A 22,160-nucleotide genomic window follows, 5' to 3' on the forward strand; every position below is an offset into this window, starting at 1 on the left:
CTGGTATGAAATGATGTGCAAAACATACAAAAAAAAATGCTAATAGCAGGATTATAAAATGAATAGATGTGATTTTTATCATTTGATTAAATGAAGAGCGTGCACCATACATTTAAGATCACTTTACTGAACGATGAAGTGCTTCTTTAAATAGTTTCCTGGCGCTCGTTGTTGTATTTTAACACACAATTATGTAACACTTTAGAATACTGTTTCTTACTTACTACATAACTAATAAGGAATTATTGAAGAACTAACAGGTGATTATTCATTAACACTTAACTCACTACTGTTAACTACTAATAAAGATGTGTTAATTAATCAGTATGTAATATAATTTTATGATTATGCTAAGTGACAGTTAGCTAATCAATAACTTATGTATTCTGTCATACCTCCTGAAGAACTGCTATTCATTATCTACTAGTTAGGGTTCAAGAAAAATAACTATGAAGTAACTACTAATGAACAGTTTTACACAATTACATTGAATTGTGACCCTTTCATATAAAAGTTATTAGCAGTAGTAGTAGTACAATGAAAGTGCAATATTAATAAAAGCAATACATTTTATAGAGGTTTTGCCTATGTAGTGAATTGTTTTGTGAGTGTGTTTTGTAAGAAATCAGCTTCCAGTAGGAACCCCACCATGACTCCAGTGCCTTGCGATAATTACCTTATTTTTTATATTTTATATACAGACTGTATGTGTGTCTCCTCAGCATATACCACATTATCATTAATAAAATTTCTGTATGTAAGGCAAAGCCTGAGGAAAAGTGAAAATACAGGTATCCAATTTGTAATTAATAAAGACTTATAAAATAATTATGCAGGACTTATTTTGAACCTGAAACATTAGGCCTATTCTAAAGTAAAAATATTGTGAACCCATTAGTAATTAATAAAGAATTATTAGATAATTCCTCAATAATTACTTAGAACCTGAAACAGTATTCTAAAGTGAAAACATAGGGAACCCATTAGTAATAAATAAAGAATTATCAGATAATTTTGCAGGACTTACTTAGAACCTGAAACAGAATTCTAAAGTGAACCTTTTAGTAAATAATAATAAACTACATCAGTTTGACTAAAATCTGTCTATTTCAGATGAGAACATTTGTTAATGCAGCATATTTTATTCCATTTTAACATGTACACTGCCAACATTATAACTAATTTAACAAACATTTCATGATCAAAAATTAAACATTTACAAGCGAAACAAAATCCATATTTCATTTCCATTATAGGCTAATAATTGGGCTGTAACAAAGTTGCTACCGTAGTAGTACTTCATACTTGTCCTTTTACTCAAGTAATTTGGAAAATAAACAAGCCTACTTATAATTTTACTGGAGTAATATTTTATTGGGGTATCTGTACTTTTACTCAAGTACTTGATTTGTGGGACACAGCCTGATTATTATAGTGATTATTTGCTTATAACTAACTGTTCAGTAGTAGTTATTTCATAGTTATTTTTCTTGAACCCTAACTAGTAGATAATTAATAGTCGTTCTTCAGGAGGTATGACAGAATACATTAGTTATTGATTAGCTAACTGTTACTTAATATAATCATAAAATTATATTACATACTGATTAATTAACACATCTTCCTTAGTAGTTAACAGTACTGAGTTAAGTGTTAATGAATAATCACCTGTTAGTTCTGCAATAATTCCTTATCAGTTATGTAGTAAGTAAGAAACAGTATTCTAAAGTGTTACCTCATTTTCAGTGCATTAGATCGTGACAGTGTGTGCGCATGCAGGCGAGGACGGAGTTAGCTTTGGTTTGGCTGGATTTGAAGGTTATTGCTCACGTCTCATTCGGCACAAATCCAAATGTTTCCATACTTGCAATGTATTTGAAAGTTAAACTGTTATTTATAATGTAAACTACTAGTCTTGTACTTTACACGCTTTCGCATATAGACAGAAAATCTCATTCTCTTTAGACTGCAATATAAGTTTGAAAAGCTAGAATGTGTGAGGTGCAGCACAATTGAACAGCTAAGGCAAAAAATAAAAAATAAGACCTCCTTTTTGGAGTAAGATATAATTGTTTACCTTCATTTGTGCACTGAAAAAAAAAGATTTGTAAAATGTTGTAAAATAAAGCAAACAAACAGAATGTGTGTTGTCATCCTTTCCTTTCTGTGAACTTGTTTATGGAGCACCACAACACACTTCTGTTTTAAATCTGTTATCTTAATCAAGTCAGATATATTTAATCGTTTCATCGTTTCATATTTTCATTTATATACATCGCTGAAATAATACTCAGTTACAAGTAAAAGTACAAAGTCAAATACTACTCCTACTAGGTGTTTGAGTCACTATGTAGTTCTTGAAAAGGGATTAAAAAAATAAAATACCTCCCTTTGGAGTGGACTTTGAGATTTATAACTTTGTAGATCTTTTTTATGCCCAAACATACACAACTACACACTGACTAAAATTCAAGTAGAGGCTTGGACCCAGAAACAGCCGTTCTTACGTCATACTTAACAGGATTCTCCAGAAGCGCTCAAACTGACTTCATCAGAGCAAGATCGACAGAAGATGATTTTTTTCTCAGTGTATTGACTTGCATGGGTCAGCTGTTCACCACAAGACTACTGTGCACTAATAAAATGTAGGGTTGTTTTTGATTTTATGATGTACAATAATTTTCAATACCATTGGCAAAACTACCACATACTGTATACTGCCATGTTGATATATTAATTTCTTTTATCCATCCATTTTTTTTCAAGTCATTCAGTATTATTAGGGCGGCAGTGGCTCAGTGGTTCATGTAGGTTGTCTACAAACCAGAAGGTTGCTGGTTCAATCCCTGGCTCCACCTGACGAGGTGTCCTTGAGCAAGACACCTAACCCCAGCTGCTCCTGACGAGCTGGATGGAGCCTTGAATGGCTGACACTGCAGTGAATGTGTGTGTGTGAATGTGTGAATGTGAGGCAACTTGTAAAGTGCTTTGGATGGCCATGGGGTCTGTTGAAAGTGCTATATAAATGCAGACAATTTACCATTTAAAGCTTTGAAATTTTTTTAATCCAAGTCTTCTATAAAAAGACACATTTACTCTCTATAATGAACAGATTTTTTTGCACATATATATATATATATATATATATATATATATATATATATATATTAGGGGTGTAACGGTTCACAAAATTCACGGTTCGGTTCGATACGATACACTGATGTCACGGTTCGGTTCGGTTCGGTTCGGTACGTTTTAGATACAGCAAAATGTAAAAACATCTCAACTTTTCAGAATGCCGCAAGCGCACCGCGGGTCATGTGACAAGAACTAACCAATCAGCTTCATCCTTTCCCGTAACAACGTTGAGAGCTCAGCCAAGATGTAGGAACAGCTGATCATAGTTGTATATGGATTGCAATTTTGAAATAAATTTAGTAGCAGAGCTACTGCAAGCGATTTTTAGAGCTGCAAATCCATTTATCCTTCGCTGAAATTTCCGCGTCTCATGGAGAGAGCACGTCATGGTTGCTTAGCAAAGACAGACGCCTCATGAGCGCTTCTGCCCGAGCGCTTTGGAGAGGAGGAGAAAGACGCGCTTAGCGTTTTCCACGCGTTTTTAGGCGCTATATGTGAACGGCCCCTAAGGCGCTCGCTCACTCAGCACGCGCTGAAGGCTCGTTGCAAAATGTCTAATGCATTTAACAGACCAGAAATATAAGATCCTAAAATAACCAACAGGTCTGGTGTTTGGGTGCACTTTGGATTCCCTGTAAGCTATAATACCGGTGTCTAAATGCTGCAGGGATAGTTTGTTGCATGCATGTTTCTCATTTTTTTCGTCTTTTCCCAGATACTGACACATATATCCCAGATATTCCCGCTGGTGTTTTTTTTTTTTTTCTTGTATTCCCGCTGGTGTACCCTGTCATGTTGCAGATGCAACATACCGTTGTTTTTTTATCCACCACTCTCTTGCCATCACCATTATAGCTTAAAGGGAATCCAAAGTGCACCCAAACACCAGACCTGTTGGTTATTGGAGGATCTTCTCATTTCTAGTCTGTTAAACGCATTGGCTATTTTGCAACGAGCCTTCAGCGCGTACTGAGTGAGCGAGCGCCTGACTGAGTAGCCAAACATAAACATATAAGTTGGTGTTTTTTTCTTCTTCGGGAGTGTCAGGGGCGTTGCCTGTTACGTCGTTTGGGTTATTGGGCTACCTTGTTGAACGCATATCATTATATTTCTCTCTCTTTTTTTTTTTTTTTTTTTTTTCAAATATAATTAATTACTCCAACGAACCGTTCGGTATACGTAATGCGTACCGCGTACCGAACCGAAAGCGTCGTACCGAACGGTTCAATACGAATACGCGTATCGTTACACCCCTAATATATATATATATATATATATATATATATATATATATATATATATATATATATATATATAAATATATATATATAGATCAGTTACCTTTACAAAAATTTAATTTACAAAAAAAAAAAAAAACAGTCAGTAATACAATTATAAAACAAATGACCTTAATTCAGCTTGAGGTATACAAAATATGTCATCACTGAATTTTAATAAGCAGTGATTTGAGAGCCATATACAGTATGTTAGGCTTATGTGTTCAGATGAGTGAACATCAGATGGCTTAATAATAACATAATGTCTGCATAATGAAGAAAATGTAAATTCACATCTGTACAATAGAACAGAAGAAGAGTTCAACAATAGTCAGCAATAAAAAAGATGAAATATTGGTTTGTCTTGTGTAATTTTGTTTGTTAGTATGGTTGAATTGGACCATTAAAGGTCAGCAGCAAATTAGTTAATGAAACTGAATTAAACAGATAAAGGATATTTGTATTTAACATTTAATTATTGCAGATTTGAGTCGTCATATTCTGATTTGCTTTTAACAGTTTTTATTAATTTTGAGGAAAACAAAATCTGAATTTTTTTTTTTTTTTTTTTTTTTGTGAGGTGAGTGATCGTGATGAATGAATGCATTTTCACATTTATTCTAGAACTAAAGTAACATCTTACTCCTTTTATCTCTCAACATGGAGACAGAAGAGCTTTCAGTCAATACATGGGGGGGGGGGGGGGAGTAACTTAAAAAGTAATGCGTTACTTTACTAGTTAATTGAAAAAAGTAATCTGATTACGTAACAAGCTTTACTTGTAATGTGTTACCCCCAACACTGCTTATTAATGGTGACCGTAGCTTTCAATGTTCAAAAAGGACCTAAAACACTGATTGTTTCAAGAAACAAGTGACCCATGTGTTATATTCCAGCTCTTCTACCTTTATACAATAGTTTTGTGAGAAACAGCTCAAAGTGTCTGAAGTATTGTAGTCCACATCATTCTTCTGTCACAGCAGTCAGACAATATTATCCTGCATGAATTGATCTCTTATGAATTAAAAGCTAAGACACAAAGCACCGTGCAGTGAGTTCTGAACATTTGCTGCTTAGCAACAAGCTGGTTTGTTTACATCAGCATGGGTCTGAAAATGATGTTTGATTGGTTCAGACTCAAGACATCGAGGATCTGCTCTGAATATTCACAGCTGGATTGAAGCGCTTTACAACAATATCACACTTGTGCTGAGGAGAAGTAATGAGCAGAAAAATACTGAAAACTTTAGAAAGCACACAAATAAAGACATTTTTAGATGTTTGACCGCTATGTGGAGCATTGGGATCACTAGACGAGAGTTTAATGAACTCATTTTTGTGAAAATCTCATTCAACCAAAATTTACATTTCACTTGTTTTGTCTGTAGCTCATAATTAATCTGTGTGTATTCAAACTCATTTTACCAACACAGATCACATATATACAGAGAAATACAGAGAATAATACAGCTGGAAGAAAGTGGACTGTTTCTCAATGTGACTTTATCTTTATGACAGTTACACTGAAAGTTTACATTTATTTATTTATTTTATTTACTAACCAAACATTACATATTCACATAAAAAACAGGTTAACAATTATTAACCTACTATATATAAAGTTCTCAGAAGAACTTGCATGAAAACATTTAGTTAACAGAAGCAAACAAATAAAAATAATAATAAAAAAACACACAGAGAGGTCATTTCCATCATCAGTGTCACACAAACACAGGATCTCAGACGATCAGATCATGTTTCTGACTGAAAGAGCTCTGTCTTCTCTCTTCCCAGATTCCCCCAGATCTTCACTGACTGTGACTCCAGACAGTCCTGTATTCACTGGAGAGACAGTCAATCTGACCTGTGTGATTGAGTCTCACAGTAACTGGAGACAGAGAAATGGACTGACATATGACTGGAGATATGACTGGACATATTACCAGACATCTAAGTGGAGATATGAGTGGTATAAAGACCCAGACAGTGTAATGTTACAGACGTCTGATCGTTACACTGTAAACAGAGACACTCTCACTATCAGAGGAGTAATTACATCTGATCAGGGTCAGTACTGGTGTAGAGGACGGAGAGATCAGAGACCAAACTCATCACAATCAAGATCTGCTGTTTCTCTCACTGTGACAGGTAAGATTAATATCATTGTCTTCTAAATGGTGTTTACAACAAATTTTTAGGCAAAACAGTTTATAAACACATAGAAAAATACATACAGTGAATTGGTGGGTTTTTGTTGAATGTGAGCCAAAATCATCACAATTAAAAGAGCCAAAGACTTAAACTACTTCTGTCTGTGTGCATTTAATTTATTTAATACATGAGTTTCACAATTTGAGTTGAATTACTGAAATAAATGAACTTTTCCTCGACTTTCTAATTTATTGAGAAGCACCTGTAAACAGCAAAGTTAACAGAAGTAACACTCTTGTGGTTGATGGAAGCAGGGCTGGGGAGTAACAAAAAAACATGTAATGTATTTAATATACAAAAAAAATTGTAACTGTATTTCGTTATAATTACATTTTAAATAGGGGGTAATCAGATTACAGTTACATCTGAAAAGTATTTTAGATTACTAAAATTTTTACTATTACAGTTATTACTTTTATTTTGATGTAATTTATTAATATTTAAGTCACAGTTTTGGGATTTCAACCATTACTGCAACTGTTGAAACAAAAAAAACTGTGTGCAGCAGCTGTTCATTTAGCAACTCATAGTGAGGATACAAGCTCATCATCACAGATCATGGGCGAAACTTTGGGTCTACCATTGGGGGGGTTAAACTCGCGGCATATTTATTAATTTATTTATTTATTGAATAATTTTCTTGTGTAAAAGGTAACATGCTAATTTGCCGTTCCTGTATTAGAAATACATTGTGACACTTTTATTGATTAAAAACGTAACATCAAATAATAGCATTAAAAACTTTCAAATATAGAAATTGAAAGTGCAATTATATTATCACTTAGCATGAAATAAGACTCAAATGTAGTAAAAAAAAAAAAAAAAAATTCAAATAATAATAATCTCAAATTGAGCTGAAGGTGGTAAATTCCTAATAATGTATGTATTTTGTTAGGTATTTAATGAGATAGATACCTAAAGTACGTTGCGCATACAGCTCAACTAATACGATCATTATAAAGGTGTTTGAACAACAAAACACATCCACTTGCACATATTTGACCATCAGAATATCATATATATCCTGCTATAGATAACACATTTGTGAAATTTTGAATAAAAAAAGATATAAAAGCAGATCATGAGTCATTCAGTGCTATTGTGGCTGCGGTGTGTCAAGCAATGAAGACGAGTCTCCATGGGAACCATAAAGGTATACGCTCAAAAACTTACATTTAAACACTGAGCTAACTTAACAGCTAACTTAGCAATAGGGGTACCTCCGTTTGGTTAGGATTTTTTTTTTTTTTTTTTTTTTTGGCTGGTGTCGACCAACAATGAAAAATCGTTGTCTGGCAGCCTTTCAGTGTCCTTTTCATCTTTCCGTCAGCTTTTTCCAACCATTCATCGCAGCGACTGCGCAAAATAGTGAACAAACTTGGTAGAGAAAGCCATTGGGTAATACCAAGTAGTCTGTGCGGTGGGCACATTACAGATTATTTAAAATATGATACTATCTTCCTTGCTGGCAAATGAAATTAATAAAGAAAACGAACAAAAGTATTAATTTGGAATATCTCATATTTATTTTTATCTGAATGATTTGATGATATTGGGGGGGTTATATTAGCTGGATCTGATTTTTGAGGGGGTCATGACCCCCGTAAGCCCCCTGCAAATAATGGCACAGATCCATATGAATAATGCATGAAATAAAAGTTTATGAAGTCAAACAATAGCTTTATGTGCTTTACAGATGAACTTGAAGTCTTTATTTATTCGAAATGTTCAAGAATAGATCATCTTTGACTCGGTAATGCAAGTCATGATCCGATTCATGAACAGATGATTCTTTTGAGTCAATCTTTTAAAATAATAATTTATTTTGATTAACAAAACCAGTGTGGGAACCAATTGTTCACAAACTGGACAGATCTGAGGTGCAGGGCTCGTAAAATCGCTAGCCCGACGTCCTGGGGCTATTGTGTTTTCCAGTCGGGCTCCAAAATATATCCCCGCCATGACAGACTGACTATCATGAATAGTGATGTACAATTCCTAACGTGATTTGCGTTGTTCACTTGCTTGAAGGGGTGAAACTGATCGTATTTGGTCATTTGCACTTCTTTCTAAGTCTTAGTCGATTCAAGCGATACCTTTAAATACCTGCTGTTCCATTAGTGTCACCTCCTGTCAGAGAGAGACACCTGTGTCTCATTCACAAAGGTAAAATCTGACCATTCGGTTTTTACTTAAATTTTTTAATTATACAATAGAAATAACATGTATTTAGCATCTTGTTTGGATAGTAATTTAAACGTTTTCCACTGATTTAAAATAGACAGACACATTTTTTGTTTATATTTTGATATTTCTTTTAGTTTTTATGATTTTTTTTTTTTTTTTTTTGATTTAGGTTTTATTAAGCTTTATTATTTAACATTTTATTTCACAAAGAAATATGCAGCATTTTGTCTATTGTCTAATAATAAAAGGACACATTTTCATTTATAATTTGTCTTAAATGTCATTTTAGTAAATACATGAATAAATATATATATAAATACATTGTATGGTGTAATCTGTATTGTGAACTGTATTGCATCATAAGTTAATTGAATCATTACATCCAGATATGCTACTAATTTTTGCTGATCTTTTTTTTTTTTTTTGGCTTGTTAAATTCATTTTGGGCTCCCAAAACCTGAAAAATGCCTGCCCGAAGGGATACAAGGGAATTAGAAATGTTGTGACCCCTGAGGTGTGTTTCCCGAAAGCATAGTTAATAACGACATTGCTTGTGGCCGTGGGAAATGAGCCCTGTCCATTTTGACTCAGCGATTCTTTTGCGGCTCTTTTTCACTAAAAGTTTGGTCCATTCGTTAAATAAATCTATTGTGTAACTTGAACAACTGAGCCAGTTGTTTTGGCTACTTTTATTATGTGTTTGGTGTGTCTGGATTAGTTTTGAAGCTTGGAATGCAGCATCAAACAGAACAGAATCCCAGTAATTGTATTCAAATCTAATTTATATTGATTGGAAGATTTAAATGACAAAACATTTTTTGCTTTTCATAGAAATTCTGTTGAAAATTTATGTTTTTAAAAATAAAATGCAGAGAAAGCACAAATCGTATGTGTGACGATCATCAGATGGAGTGCCCATGAACTTCAGTAGAGGGCACTCTACTCAGGACTCATTTAAACTCCATTTCCCATCCTGCCTCATTCCTGGGACTGATTGTGCACACACACACACACACACACACACACCTGCATCTGATTACACACCTGCAGCTAATACACACACACCCATATAAGCAGCACACCACACAACACAAGACAAAGTCTTGTTTAGCCCGGTCTTACATTTCCGAGTGTTTTCCCTGTGTTTGTGTTTCCGTATCTGACCTTTGGATTGTGTATTTTGACTCTGATTCTCTGCTGCCTGCCCCGATCTCTGCTCGTTACTGTTTATGATTCTGGATATCCCTGACACACCTGATGCCTTTCCTGATTTCTGCCTGTCTGACCATTCTGTTGAATAAATGCTGCAATTGGATCCGAACGCCTCTGACTCTCCTTCGTAACAGTATGGCTGGAAGATGCCGGAAAGCATAAAAACAAGACATCAAGTTAATATGTTCATTTGTGTTACAAAGATTAAGTATTTCAACGTATTCTAAAGTATTTAGATTAAGTTCCTAAACCTGAGTAATCTAACGAAATACATTACTGATTACTTTGTATAGCTTGCATTTTGTAATCTGTAGTGAAATACATTTTAAAAGTTACCTTCCCAGCACTGACAGACAGACATGAGTTGTTCAAAATCATTGACTGTTTTAAAAAAAAATAGACAACACTTCTCTACTTTCTTCCACTATAGCCAAGTGAAGCCAAAACTCAACCAAACTGTTTAGCCTTCACTTCACTTGATCTTTTTTCCACGACTGAATGAGATGATGACAAGATTTTGTATTGTAGATTAAACTCTTATTTGTTTAAACAAGACACAAATTTGATTTACTATTTCATTAACCCTTTAAAATCTTAACAAAACAATTAATGTGACTTATGACAGCACCTGTTCATTAATTTCATAAACAGATTAACATTCAGAAAATGTATTTTTTTCATGCCTTAGTCCGAAAGTACCATAGTTTTATGTAAATGACATTCAGCTTAGTGATCAACTAATATGGGATTTTAATGGTAGATTCTTAATTTTATACATAAAATAAGATATTTAATACACAATCAATTACTGTGTTTAGTTAATGCTTCATTGCATCTCTTTTATCTTCCCAGATTCCCCCAGATCTTCACTGACTGTGACTCCAGACAGTCCTGTATTCACTGGAGAGACAGTCAATCTGACCTGTGTGATTGGGATTTACAGTGACTGGAGATATGAGTGGTATAAAGACACAGACAGTGTAATGTTACAGACGTCTGATGGTTACACTGTAAACAGAGACACTCTCACTATCAGAGGAGTAATTACATCTGATCAGGGTCAGTACTGGTGTAGAGGACAGAGAGATCAGAGACCAAACTCATCACAATCAAGATCTGCTGTTTCTCTCACTGTGACAGGTAAGATTAATATCATTGTCTTCTAAATGGTGTTTCCAACTAATGTTTAGGGAAAACAGTTTATAAACACATAGAAAAATACATACAGTGAATTGGTGGTTTTTTGTTAAATGTGAGCCAAAATCATCACAATTAAAAGAGCCAAAGACTTAAACTACTTCTGTCTGTGTGCATTTAATTTATTTAATACATGAGTTTCACAATTTGAGTTGAATTACTGAAATAAATGTAAAAGGTAAAAGGTAACATGCTAATTTGCCATTCCTGTATTAGAAATACATTGTGACACTTTTACTGATTAAAAACTTAACATCAAATAACAGCATAAAAAACTTTCAAACAGAGCAAATTAAAGTGCAATTATATTATCACTTTGCATGAAATAAGACTCAAATGTAGATTAAAAAATAATAATAATTAAATAATAATAATCTCAAATTGAGCTGAAGGTGGTAAATTCCTAATAATGTATGTATTTTGTTAGGTATTTTAATAAGATAGATACCTAAAGTACGTTGCGCATACAGCTCAACTAACGCAATCATTATAAAGGTGTTTGAACAACAAAACACATCCACTTGCACATATTTGACAATCGGAATATCAGATATATCCTGCTATAGATAACAAATTTGTGAAATTTTGAATAAAAAAAGATATAAAAGCAGATCATCAGTCATTCAGTGCTATTGTGGCTGCGGTGTGACAAGCAATGAATGACACGTCTCCATGGGAACCATAAAGTGATACTACGATCAAAAACATTTAAACGTGTCTCTGTTTTGTTTTGAGAGTATGGTCAATAAATAAAGGAATTAAAAAGATGGGCACAAAACCTGTGTGTTGTGCCCAACTTGTCATGTCTCTATTCCCCAGCAGTGTTCACCCACACTTTGAGAAATGCTGAGCTAACTTAACAGCTAACTTAGCAATAGAGGTACCTCTTTTGGTCAGGATATTTCTTTTCTTTTTTTTTTTTCTTTTTTTTGGCTGTTGTCGACCAACAATGAAAAATCGTTGTCTGGCAGCCTTTCAGTGTCCTTTTCATCTTTCCGTCAGCTTTCTCCAACCATTCATCCCAGCGACTGCGCAAAATAGTGAACAAACTTGGTAGAGAAAGCAGGTTGGGTAATACTAAGTAGTCGGTGCGGTGGGCAGGGGGGTAAATTACCCAGACAGCAAGCTGTTTCGGCCCAGATCCGGCCCACATCTGGCCCGCATGAAATCCATGCATGCCAAATGTGGGCCGGATCTGGGCCAAAACAGCTTGCTGTCTGGGTACAGATTATTTAAAATATGATACTATCTTTCTTGCTGGCAAATTAAATTAATAAAGAAAACAAACAAAAGTATTCATTCGGAATATTTCATATTTATTTTAATCTGAATGATGTGATGATACTGGGGGGGGGGGTTATATTAGCTGGATCTGATTTTTGAGGTGGTCATGACCCCCGTAACCCCCCTGCAAATAATGGCACAGATCCATATGAATAATGCATGAAATAAAAGTTTATGAAGTCAAACGATAACTTTATGTGCTTTACAGATGAACTTGAAGTCTTTATTTATTAGAAATGTTCAAGAATAGATAATAATAATGCAAGTTCATGATCCAATTCATGAACAGATGATTATTTTGAGTCAATCTTTTAAAATAATAATATCTTTTGATTAACAAAACCAGTGTGGGAACCAATTGTTCGCAAACTGGACAGATCTGAGGTGCAGGGCTCGTAAAATCGCTAGCCCAACATCCTGGGGCTATTATGTTTTCCAGTCGGGCTCCAAAATATATCCCCGCCATGACTGACGGACTATTGTGAATAGTGATGTACAATTCCTAACGTGATTTGCGTTGTTCACTCGCGTATAGGAGTGAAACGGATAGTAGTTGATCGTTTGCACTTCTTTCTAAGTCTTGTCGATTCAAGCGTTTTAAACCATTATTGGGCATTCGGAGCTTGTGCTTACTCATTCAAAATATGCGCTGAGAGCAGCATTTTAGACAATGCGCTTACACTGAATTGATTCCTCTTTTGTGTATCCTTGCTTCTGAATGAACACATACATAATATGTATGTGTCTTATGTATGTGTCTTATTTAAGAACATACAGAAAATGTATGTTCTTAAAAATAAAATGCAAAGAAAACACAAATCGTATGTGTGACGATCATCAGATGGAGTGCCCATGAACTTCAGTAGAGGGCACTCTACTCAGGACTCATTTAAACTCCATTTCCCATCCTGCCTCATTCCTGGGCCTGATTGTGCATGCACACACACACACACACACACACACACACACACTTGCATCTGATTACACACCTGCAGCTAATACACACACACCCATATAAGCAGCACACTCACACCACCACACGACAAAGTCTTGTTTGGCCCCGTCTTACATTTCCAAGCGTTTTTCCTGTGTTTGTGTTTCCGTATCTGACCTTTGGATTGTGCATTTCGACTCTGATTCTCTGCTGCCTGCCCCGGTCTCTGCTTGTTACTGTTTATGATTCTGGATATCCCTAACACCTGACATCATTCCTGATTTCTGCCTGTCTGACCATTCTGTTGAATAAATGCTGCAGTTGGATCTGAACGCCTCTGACTCTCCTTCGTAACAGTATGGCTGGTAGATGTCGGAAAGCATAAAAACAAGACATCAAGTTAATATGTTCCTTTGTGTTACAAAGATAAAGTATTTCAACGTATTCTAAAGTATTTAGATTAAGTTCCTAAACCTGAGTAATTACTTTTTAAAGCTTGTATTTTGTAATCTGTAGTGAAATACATTTTAAAAGTAACCTTCCCAGCCCTGATGGACATACATGAGTTGTTCAAAATCATTGACTGTCTTTAAAAAAATAGACAACACTACTCTACTTTCTTCCACTATAGACAAGTGAAGCCAAAACTCAACCAAACTGTTTAGCCTTCACTTCACTTGATCTTTTTTCCACGACTGAAATGAGATGATGACATCTTATGACAGCACCTATTCATCAATTTCATAAACAGATTAACATTCAGAAAATGTATTTTTTTTTTCATACCTTTGTCCGAAAGTACCAGAGATGTAAATGACATTCAGCTTAGTGATCAACTAATATGGATTTTTAATGGTAGATTCTTAATTTTATACATAAAATAAGATATTTAATACACAATCAATTACTGTGTTTAGTTAATGTTTCATTGCATCTCTTTTATCTTCCCAGATTCCCCCAGATCTTCACTGACTGTGACTCCAGACAGTCCTGTATTCACTGGAGAGACAGTCAATCTGAAGTGTGTGATTGAGTCTAATCACAGTAACTGGAGATATGAGTGGTATAAAGACACAGACAGTGTAATGTTACAGACGTCTGATCGTTACACTGTAAACAGAGACACTCTCACTATCAGAGGAGTAATTACATCTGATCAGGGTCAGTACTGGTGTAGAGGACAGATAAGATCAGTCTCATCACAGTCAACCTCTGCTGTTTCACTCATTGTGACAGGTAAGATTAATATTATTAATTATTATTATTATGTCCCTTAAATGGTGTGTACAACTGAATTAAATGTAAAAGGTAAAAGGTAACATGCTAATTTGCCATTCCTGTATTAGAAATACATTGTGACACTTTTACTGATTAAAAACTTAACATCAAATAACAGCATAAAAAACGTTCACTTTGCAATTATATTATCACTTTGCATGAAATAAGACTCAAATGTAGATTAAAAAAATAATAATTAAATAATAATCTCAAATTGAGCCGGACGTGGTAAATTCCTAATAATGTATGTATTTTGTTAGGAATTTAATAAGATAGATACTGGTGTAGAGGACAGATAGAGAGACCAAGCTCATCACAGGACAGTAACAGAATACATCTGTCTGTTAATGGTGAGTTGTCACGGTGTCTGGTCTGTGTTTCCCTGGGTATCCACTAGTGGTCTCACTTCCCCATAGGCACCTCACTGCAAGCACTACATTTCCCACAAAGCCTTGTCCCTTCATCACGGTAATTGCACACCTGTTAACTGCACTCAGGTGTCTTCACTTTCATCGTCATTATCCTGTCTATTTTAACCGGTCTGTTTCATGGATTCCTTATTTTCCATCACCTGGTTTCCTCACGTTCCTTGTGTTTCGAGTTTCTTGTTTCCTGTTTGTTTGTTTCTGGACTGATTTTTGGTTATGACCCCCTGCTTGTTTTAATTCAGATGTTTGGATTACCCATTAAACACACACTGCTCTTGGATCTCTCGTCTCCTGTTTCCCGATCATTACAGAAGGACTCCATCAGATCAGATCCAGTGGTGTGGGATTTTGTCTCCATTCCCCAGCCAGTATGGAGGAGCAGAGTAAAAGATTCATTAAATTAACCACCTTCCGTCAAAGGGGGAATGAGGGGGGTGGTGTGGCACAAGAGTTCTGGACCTTGGCGTTGGGGTTGGGATATAAAGATGTGGCCTTGAAAGACTTTTTTAAACATCTGTTTACACAACCCCGTGCCGGAGCGTAAAATGAGCTGGAGGCCTTTGATTTTTGGGGGTTCATACTATACCTGCAATATCGGTCTCAGTGGGATATCCCAGTCACACCTGTCTCTCCCGGTGGGATGGCTGACTCTAGACCGTGGTCTACAGACAGGAGGACTGCCAGCCCAGCACCACTGCACAATATGGCCGCCAGCCCAGCACCACAGCACAATATGGCCGCCAGCCCAGTGCCACAGCACAAGGTGGTCACCAGCCCAGCGCCACGGCGCAAGATGGCCGCCAGCCCAGTGCCACTGCGCAAGATGGCCACCAGCCAAGCGCCACAGCACAAGTTGGCCGCCGGCCCAGTGCCACTGCATAAGATGGCCACTGGCCCAGAGCCTCTGCACAAGACGACAGCCACAGGTGACCCTCCAGAGTCGAGTCACGTTCTCGGTTACCCTCCAGATTCGAGTCACGTTCTCGGTTACCCTCCAGAGTCGAGTCACGTTCTCAGTTACCCTCCAGAGTCGAGTCACATTCTCGGTGACCCTCCAGAGTCGAGTCACGTTCTTGTTGACCCTCCAGAGTCCGGTCAGGTTTCCGTTGACCCTCCAGAGTCCGGTCAGGTTTCCGTTGACCCTCCAGAGTTGGGTCAGGTTCCCGTTGACCCTCCAGAGTTGGGTCAGGTTCCCGTTGACCCTCCAATGTCTGGTCAGGTTCCCGTTGACCCTCCAGAGTTGGGTCAGGTCACGGTTAACACTCCAGAGTTGGGTCAGGTCACCGTTAACACTCCAGAGTCGGGTCAAGTCACCATTAACACTCATGAGTTGAGCACTACCACAGTTAGACCTCAGGAGTCAAGTCAAGTCACCAGTGTTCTTCATGGGCAAAGTCAAGTCACCGACTATCTTCATGGGCAAAGGCAAGTCACCATTGATCTTCATGAGCAAATGCAAGTCACCATTGATCTTTATGAGCAAATGCAAGTCACCAATGATCTTCATGAGCAAAGTCAGGTCACCAATGATCTTCATGAGCAGAGTCAAGTCACTGTTGATCTTCCTAAATCCAGTCAAAACACCACGGATCTACCAGAGTTTCTCTACGTCTCTGCTGAACTACCAGAGCCTCTCCACGTCTCTGCTGAACTACCAGAGCATCTCCACATCTCTGCTGAACTATCAGAGCCTCGTCACGTCTCTGCGGAACTATCAGAGCCTCTCCATGTCTCTGTTGAACTACCAGAGCCTCTCCACATCTCTGCTGAACTATCAGCATTGATTGCTCGACTTATCCTGTCATGGCCACGGAGGCCACCCTTAACCTGTTCATGTTCTCTGTTTCAGACTTGCCTAACCAGACTTGCTCTCCTGTGTCATTGATCCTACTGTGGTGGTCTTCGGCGCCACCCTGGTGGGCTCCTGTCCTGACCGCATGGCTGTGGTGGTCTTCTGCGCCACCCTAGTGGGCTTCTGTCTCGACCGCATGGCTGTGGTGGTCTTCTGCGCCACCCTGGTGGTCTTCTGTCTCGACCACACGGCTGTGGTGGTCTTCTGCACCGCCCTGGTGGGCTTATGTCTCGACCGCACGGCTGTGGTGGTCTTCTCAACACCCTGGTGGGCTTCTGTCCCGACCGCAAGGCTGTGGTGGTCTTCTGTGGCGCCCTGGTGGGCTTCTGTCTCGACCGCATGGCTGTGGTGGTCTTCTGTGCAGCCCTGGTGGGCTTCTGTCTCGACCGCACGGATGTGGTGGTCTTCTGTTGCGCCCTGGTGGGCTTCTGTCTCGACCGCATGGATGTGGTGGTCTTCTGCGCTGCCCTGGTGGGCTTCTGTCTCGACCGCACAGCTCCAGTTCCACTTGTTCCACCCAGGATACTTGCCCTGTCGGCTCGGCCCTGGGCCCTTAACTTTCTGTTCTCTCCTGGTCTCCTTGTTTTTGTTTTTTGCACTTCCTGTCTCTGTTTCCCTCTGTTGCCTGGCCCTCCGTCCCTCCCCCTGGTCCTCCGCCGGTCCACCTCCCTCCTGGTCTCTTTGTTCCTTGGGTTATTCTTGTGTTCGGGTGGAGCATCTGGTAGCTGCTCCGTAGAGGAGGGGGTAATGTCACTGTGTCTGGTCTGTGTTTCCCTGGGTGTCCACTAGTGGTCTCACTTCCCCATAGGCACCTCACTGCAAGCACTACATTTCCCACAAAGCCTTGTCCCTTCATCACGGTAATTGAACACCTGTTAATTGCACTCAGGTGTCTTCACTTTCATCGTCATTATCCTGTCTATTTTAACCGGTCTGTTTTCTCTCTGTTTCATGGAGTCCTTATTTTCCATCACCTGGTTTCCTCGCGTTCCTTGTGTTTCGAGTTTTTTTGTTTTCTGTTTGTTTGTTTCTGGACTGACTTTTTGGTTATGACCCCCTGCTTGTTTTGATTCTGATTTTTGGATTACCCATTAAACACACACTGCTCTTGGATCTCTTGTCTCCTGTTTCCCGATCGTTACATGTGTAAATAATGTGATAAATGCTTATAAGCACTGATTAACTATTTTTTTTGTGTGTGTGTGGCTTTAAAATGCCTCCTTTTGAGGCAAATAAGGTTTATAATAGAATGTTCTAGATTATAAATGATATCTTTGTTCAAATGAATGTCATAACCACCAGGAGCAAAGTGTGTGAAGTCAGAAGCCTTGAAATATTAGGTTTTATGAAATAGTATCATATGTGACTTACAATCAGATCTGTATGTGTATGTTCTTCTGTCTCACAGCTTCATCTTCTCTTCTGGTCACTGCTGTGGTTGTGGGATCGAGTGTTTTCTTGCTGATCTTCATCTCTCTGCTGCTGCTGTGGAGATACAAGAAGAACAAAGGTGTTCATGACATGATTAATACAAGTGAACAGAAACACATGAAAGATACAGTTTATGAATAAAGGCTCATGAAAAGATCAAAATATCAGCAGAAAGAGTCAGTGTAATCACTGCAGATACTCTTGAGTGACCATAATGCTCTTTGTTTCTATTCTAGATCAGCAGAGTAACATTAACCAGACATCAGTCCCAAATCAATCTGCAGAATCTCAACCAGAAAACTTTCCTCTACAGTCTGGTCAGCCTCACTAACTAATCATTTAAAGTCATAGTTCACACATTCACACACAAATAATTACCCATGTCAATTCCAATCTACATGATTTTGACCTCTGTGAAACCAAAAAAATAAATAAATAAATTAGTTGGGTTCAGTTTGGACCCCAGAATTCTCCAAAGTATATTTTTGAACCATCCCGTTATGCTTCATAATTGTTTTTTCCCTTCAAGACTGCTTTGCTTTTCATCTTTTATCCTCAAATGTTTGTTCGCTGTCCAGCAGATCCTGATCATGTTTATGACGACGTGACTGAAGTAAAGAAGAGACACAAAGGTTGAGTTTTAAACCTTCTTAACACATACCATTCATAATCTGAAAATATCATTCATTAATGTTGACATGTTTGTTTTAGATGATCCAGAGACCACAGATGTCACATATTCAGAGATCTTATGGTCATATGTGGATAAAGGTAAAAACAACAACTATATATATATATATATATATATATATATATATATATATATATATATATATATATATATATATATATATATATATATATATATATATATTATTATTATTATTATTATTATTATTATTATTATTAATTATTTTTTAATTTATTATTATTTTTTGCTTTTTTTTTTCAGATGTTTCCATGGCAGAATCAAATGATGTGACTTACTCAGAAGTCATAAAAAAAGTAAAGAAATGCAAAGGTGTGCAAAATTATGAAAATTTAAATTTTGGGGGGTGACCTATCTCTTTTACTGACTCCTAAAGTCATCTGGCTCATTGAAGAAATATATAAATCTTAAATTTTATCATGTAATTATTGATGATTTGTGTTCTTCAGATGCTGATGCTGGAGTTGGTGATGCAACTTATGCTTCTGTTAGGAAGAAGGGTAAAAAAAATATAAAAATAAATAAAACAATATTTTTTACAATTGTACAATACTTTTGTAAGAACTACTGACAGAAACCTCAAAATTTGCACTTGTCATAGATTGTGGCATGTATTTGGTTCTTTTACATTATAAATCTGCTTTAAGTGATTCAGTTAATAGTGAAGTTCATTATGATCTTAAAACTGTAAATCATCGTCGGAATGAGCTCGAATCAGAGATCTGCAGTGTTCACATCATAATGCATCATCTTGTATCTGTTTTATCTGTTAAAGGTCCCTGAGTGCAGTGAAGACACGAAAGACGGCTAAAAGAGATTCACAGCATCAGACAAGTAGCGCTTGCATTGCTTTAAGGGGTCATGTGATTCTAATTTCACTTTTACATGTTGTTTAACATAAATGTGTGTTGGTGGTGTGTGTACATCTACTCTATAATGATAAAATCCACCCAGTGGTTTTAATTTAATCCCTAAAAATAATATCTCCTTTTTCAAATCAGATCATTGTCTGTGTGATGTCACTTGGATAAACGCCCCTCCCACAATAGTAGATTGACACTAGTGTTTTACCTTAGCTCCGCCCTGACTGAATGTCATCAGTCTAAAATTGTTTTTCCGGCGGAGCAGATGTCGACAAGAATGTCTCTTAAGCGATTGAAGTGTTCTGTTGTTGGATGTAATAATGAACATAGAAGTCTTTATTTACTCCCGATATTTGAGCCGTTGAAGATGCATTGGATTCTGTTTGTTTCTGAAGGGAATGCGCCCCAAACAAACGAAATGCGTTTATGTTCACGTAAATCATTCATGATCCAGCTTCACCTACACAAGAAGTGAGGAAAAGATTTTTTCTAAATCTATGCAATTGCTGTTCCTAATAACGTGCTAGTTAGCAAGTTCTGCGGCTAGTAAACAGTCTCTCAGAGCAGGGTTTCTCACCCCACAGTAGAGAGGGGCGGGGTCAGCAAAGCTCATTAACATTTAAACATTTTTACAAATGGCTTGATTTCTGCAGAACTGATTTTGACACATAAAAAGGGTGTTAACACTACCACTGAGAAATTTTAACTAAAGTATGTTAAAGACTTTTCATTAAGACCCTAAAGAATCATATCAACTTGTGGAAAATAGGCATCCGATGACCCCTTTAAGAAATTAATCTGAGTGAACTGCTTATGCACATGCATTGTTAAAATTCTTTAGAGGTGTATATTCACTGTATTATCTAGAGTTATATATGTTTTTGTGTAATTTTTTTTAATCTTACTAAAAAAGTGACATGACATTTAGCCAAGTATGGTGACCCATACTCAGAATTTGTGCTCTGCATTTAACCCATGTCGTGGCAAAATTTAAATCAACTCTCATCAGCATAAGAGACAGACTCATTCTCAGGTATAATTAAAAAGAAAGCTTTTATTCTTTGCAAAGAAGGTCAGACAGTCATACAGCAACACTGAGTTCCTGCAGAGTGAAACCGACCCAGGAAGAGGGCAGTCCTCCACCTTATATACCTCTGCTCTTCCAAGGTTATACAGACTGAACAGCTGTAACTTTCCACACATAACAAGGAACACTCTCTATGGGCGGTTTCTCACACATTTAGGACTTAGGTGACCCCCTCAGGTCATCCTCAGGCCTTGTTCCCCCAATATATGGCCCAATGACCCTCTCAGGTCATTCTCAGACATCTGTTTTCCCCCAGATGTCACCCCTCTGAACCCACACAGCAAATCTAAGAAAACACATGCATATATAGGTATACAGAAGCAGTGTTCAATGAATTTTTCCAACACACCCATCCAAAGTGCACACACACAGAGCAGTGAACACACACACACACACACACAGTGAACACACACCCGGTGCAGTGGACATAATTCATGCTGCGGTGCCTGGGGAGCAGTTGGGGGTTCAATGTCTTGTTCAAGGGCACCTAAGTCATGGTATTGCCGACCCGAGATTCAAACCCACAACCCTAAGGTTAGGAGTCAAACTCTCTAACAACTAGGCCACGACTTCCCTACTAATAAATACTTGTGTTTTTGCCAAGTCATTAAGACAGAAAAAAAAATCTGACATATCCAAATACAGCTTTTTATATTCATATATTATCAAACTTTGTTGCAGTTAATGAAATTGTAGTTTTATATTAAATAAATAAAAATACAAACATGTTCTCATTGCATTCGTTTTTCACAATTGTTAATCTACTGCCATTTTAACCATAGGTAAAAGTAATTTCAGATAAGCATCAAGTGAGCATATTTGCTTTAACTGTAGAGAAGGTTTATTTGTTGGCATTGGGTTTGTTTATTTTTTATTATTTTTTTTTTGAGGGTGCATGTTGATTATGCAGTTATTGTTATGAACAAAATTACCACCATATGTTGGACAGTTCACCATTACAGTAATGTCCTTCAGCTCAGGAAACAGAAATATTTGTGTCTTTAGCATCATTTACCAGATATGAGCCATGCAGATCAGATCCTGATGAGGAAACCATGAATTAATCCTTCAT

At 37.1% G+C, this 22,160-nt stretch overlaps 1 protein-coding gene across 2 annotated transcripts in view; it reads left to right on the forward strand.

Annotated features, from left to right (window-relative positions):
• The window catches only part of LOC113105418 (basement membrane-specific heparan sulfate proteoglycan core protein-like), a 130,342-nt gene extending 109,386 nt beyond the window's left edge, over window positions 1-20,956 (forward strand). The window contains exons 5-14 of one of the 2 annotated variants that reach the window (XM_026266470.1): window positions 6,210-6,563; window positions 10,878-11,165; window positions 14,392-14,676; window positions 18,407-18,508; window positions 18,666-18,746; window positions 19,008-19,061; window positions 19,141-19,200; window positions 19,382-19,450; window positions 19,588-19,638; window positions 19,914-20,956. In XM_026266470.1, coding sequence (XP_026122255.1) covers window positions 6,210-6,563; window positions 10,878-11,165; window positions 14,392-14,676; window positions 18,407-18,508; window positions 18,666-18,746; window positions 19,008-19,061; window positions 19,141-19,200; window positions 19,382-19,450; window positions 19,588-19,638; window positions 19,914-19,921 — 1,352 coding nt within the window. In that variant the 3' untranslated portion in view covers window positions 19,922-20,956. The remainder of the gene's footprint in view (window positions 1-6,209; window positions 6,564-10,877; window positions 11,166-14,391; window positions 14,677-18,406; window positions 18,509-18,665; window positions 18,747-19,007; window positions 19,062-19,140; window positions 19,201-19,381; window positions 19,451-19,587; window positions 19,639-19,913) is intronic. The other variant, XM_026266471.1, reaches the window with a different exon arrangement.
• The last annotated feature ends 1,204 nt before the right edge of the window (window positions 20,957-22,160 follow it).

The sequence above is a fragment of the Carassius auratus genome, chromosome 7 (genome assembly GCF_003368295.1).
Source record: "Carassius auratus strain Wakin chromosome 7, ASM336829v1, whole genome shotgun sequence".
Taxonomy (NCBI): domain Eukaryota; kingdom Metazoa; phylum Chordata; class Actinopteri; order Cypriniformes; family Cyprinidae; genus Carassius; species Carassius auratus.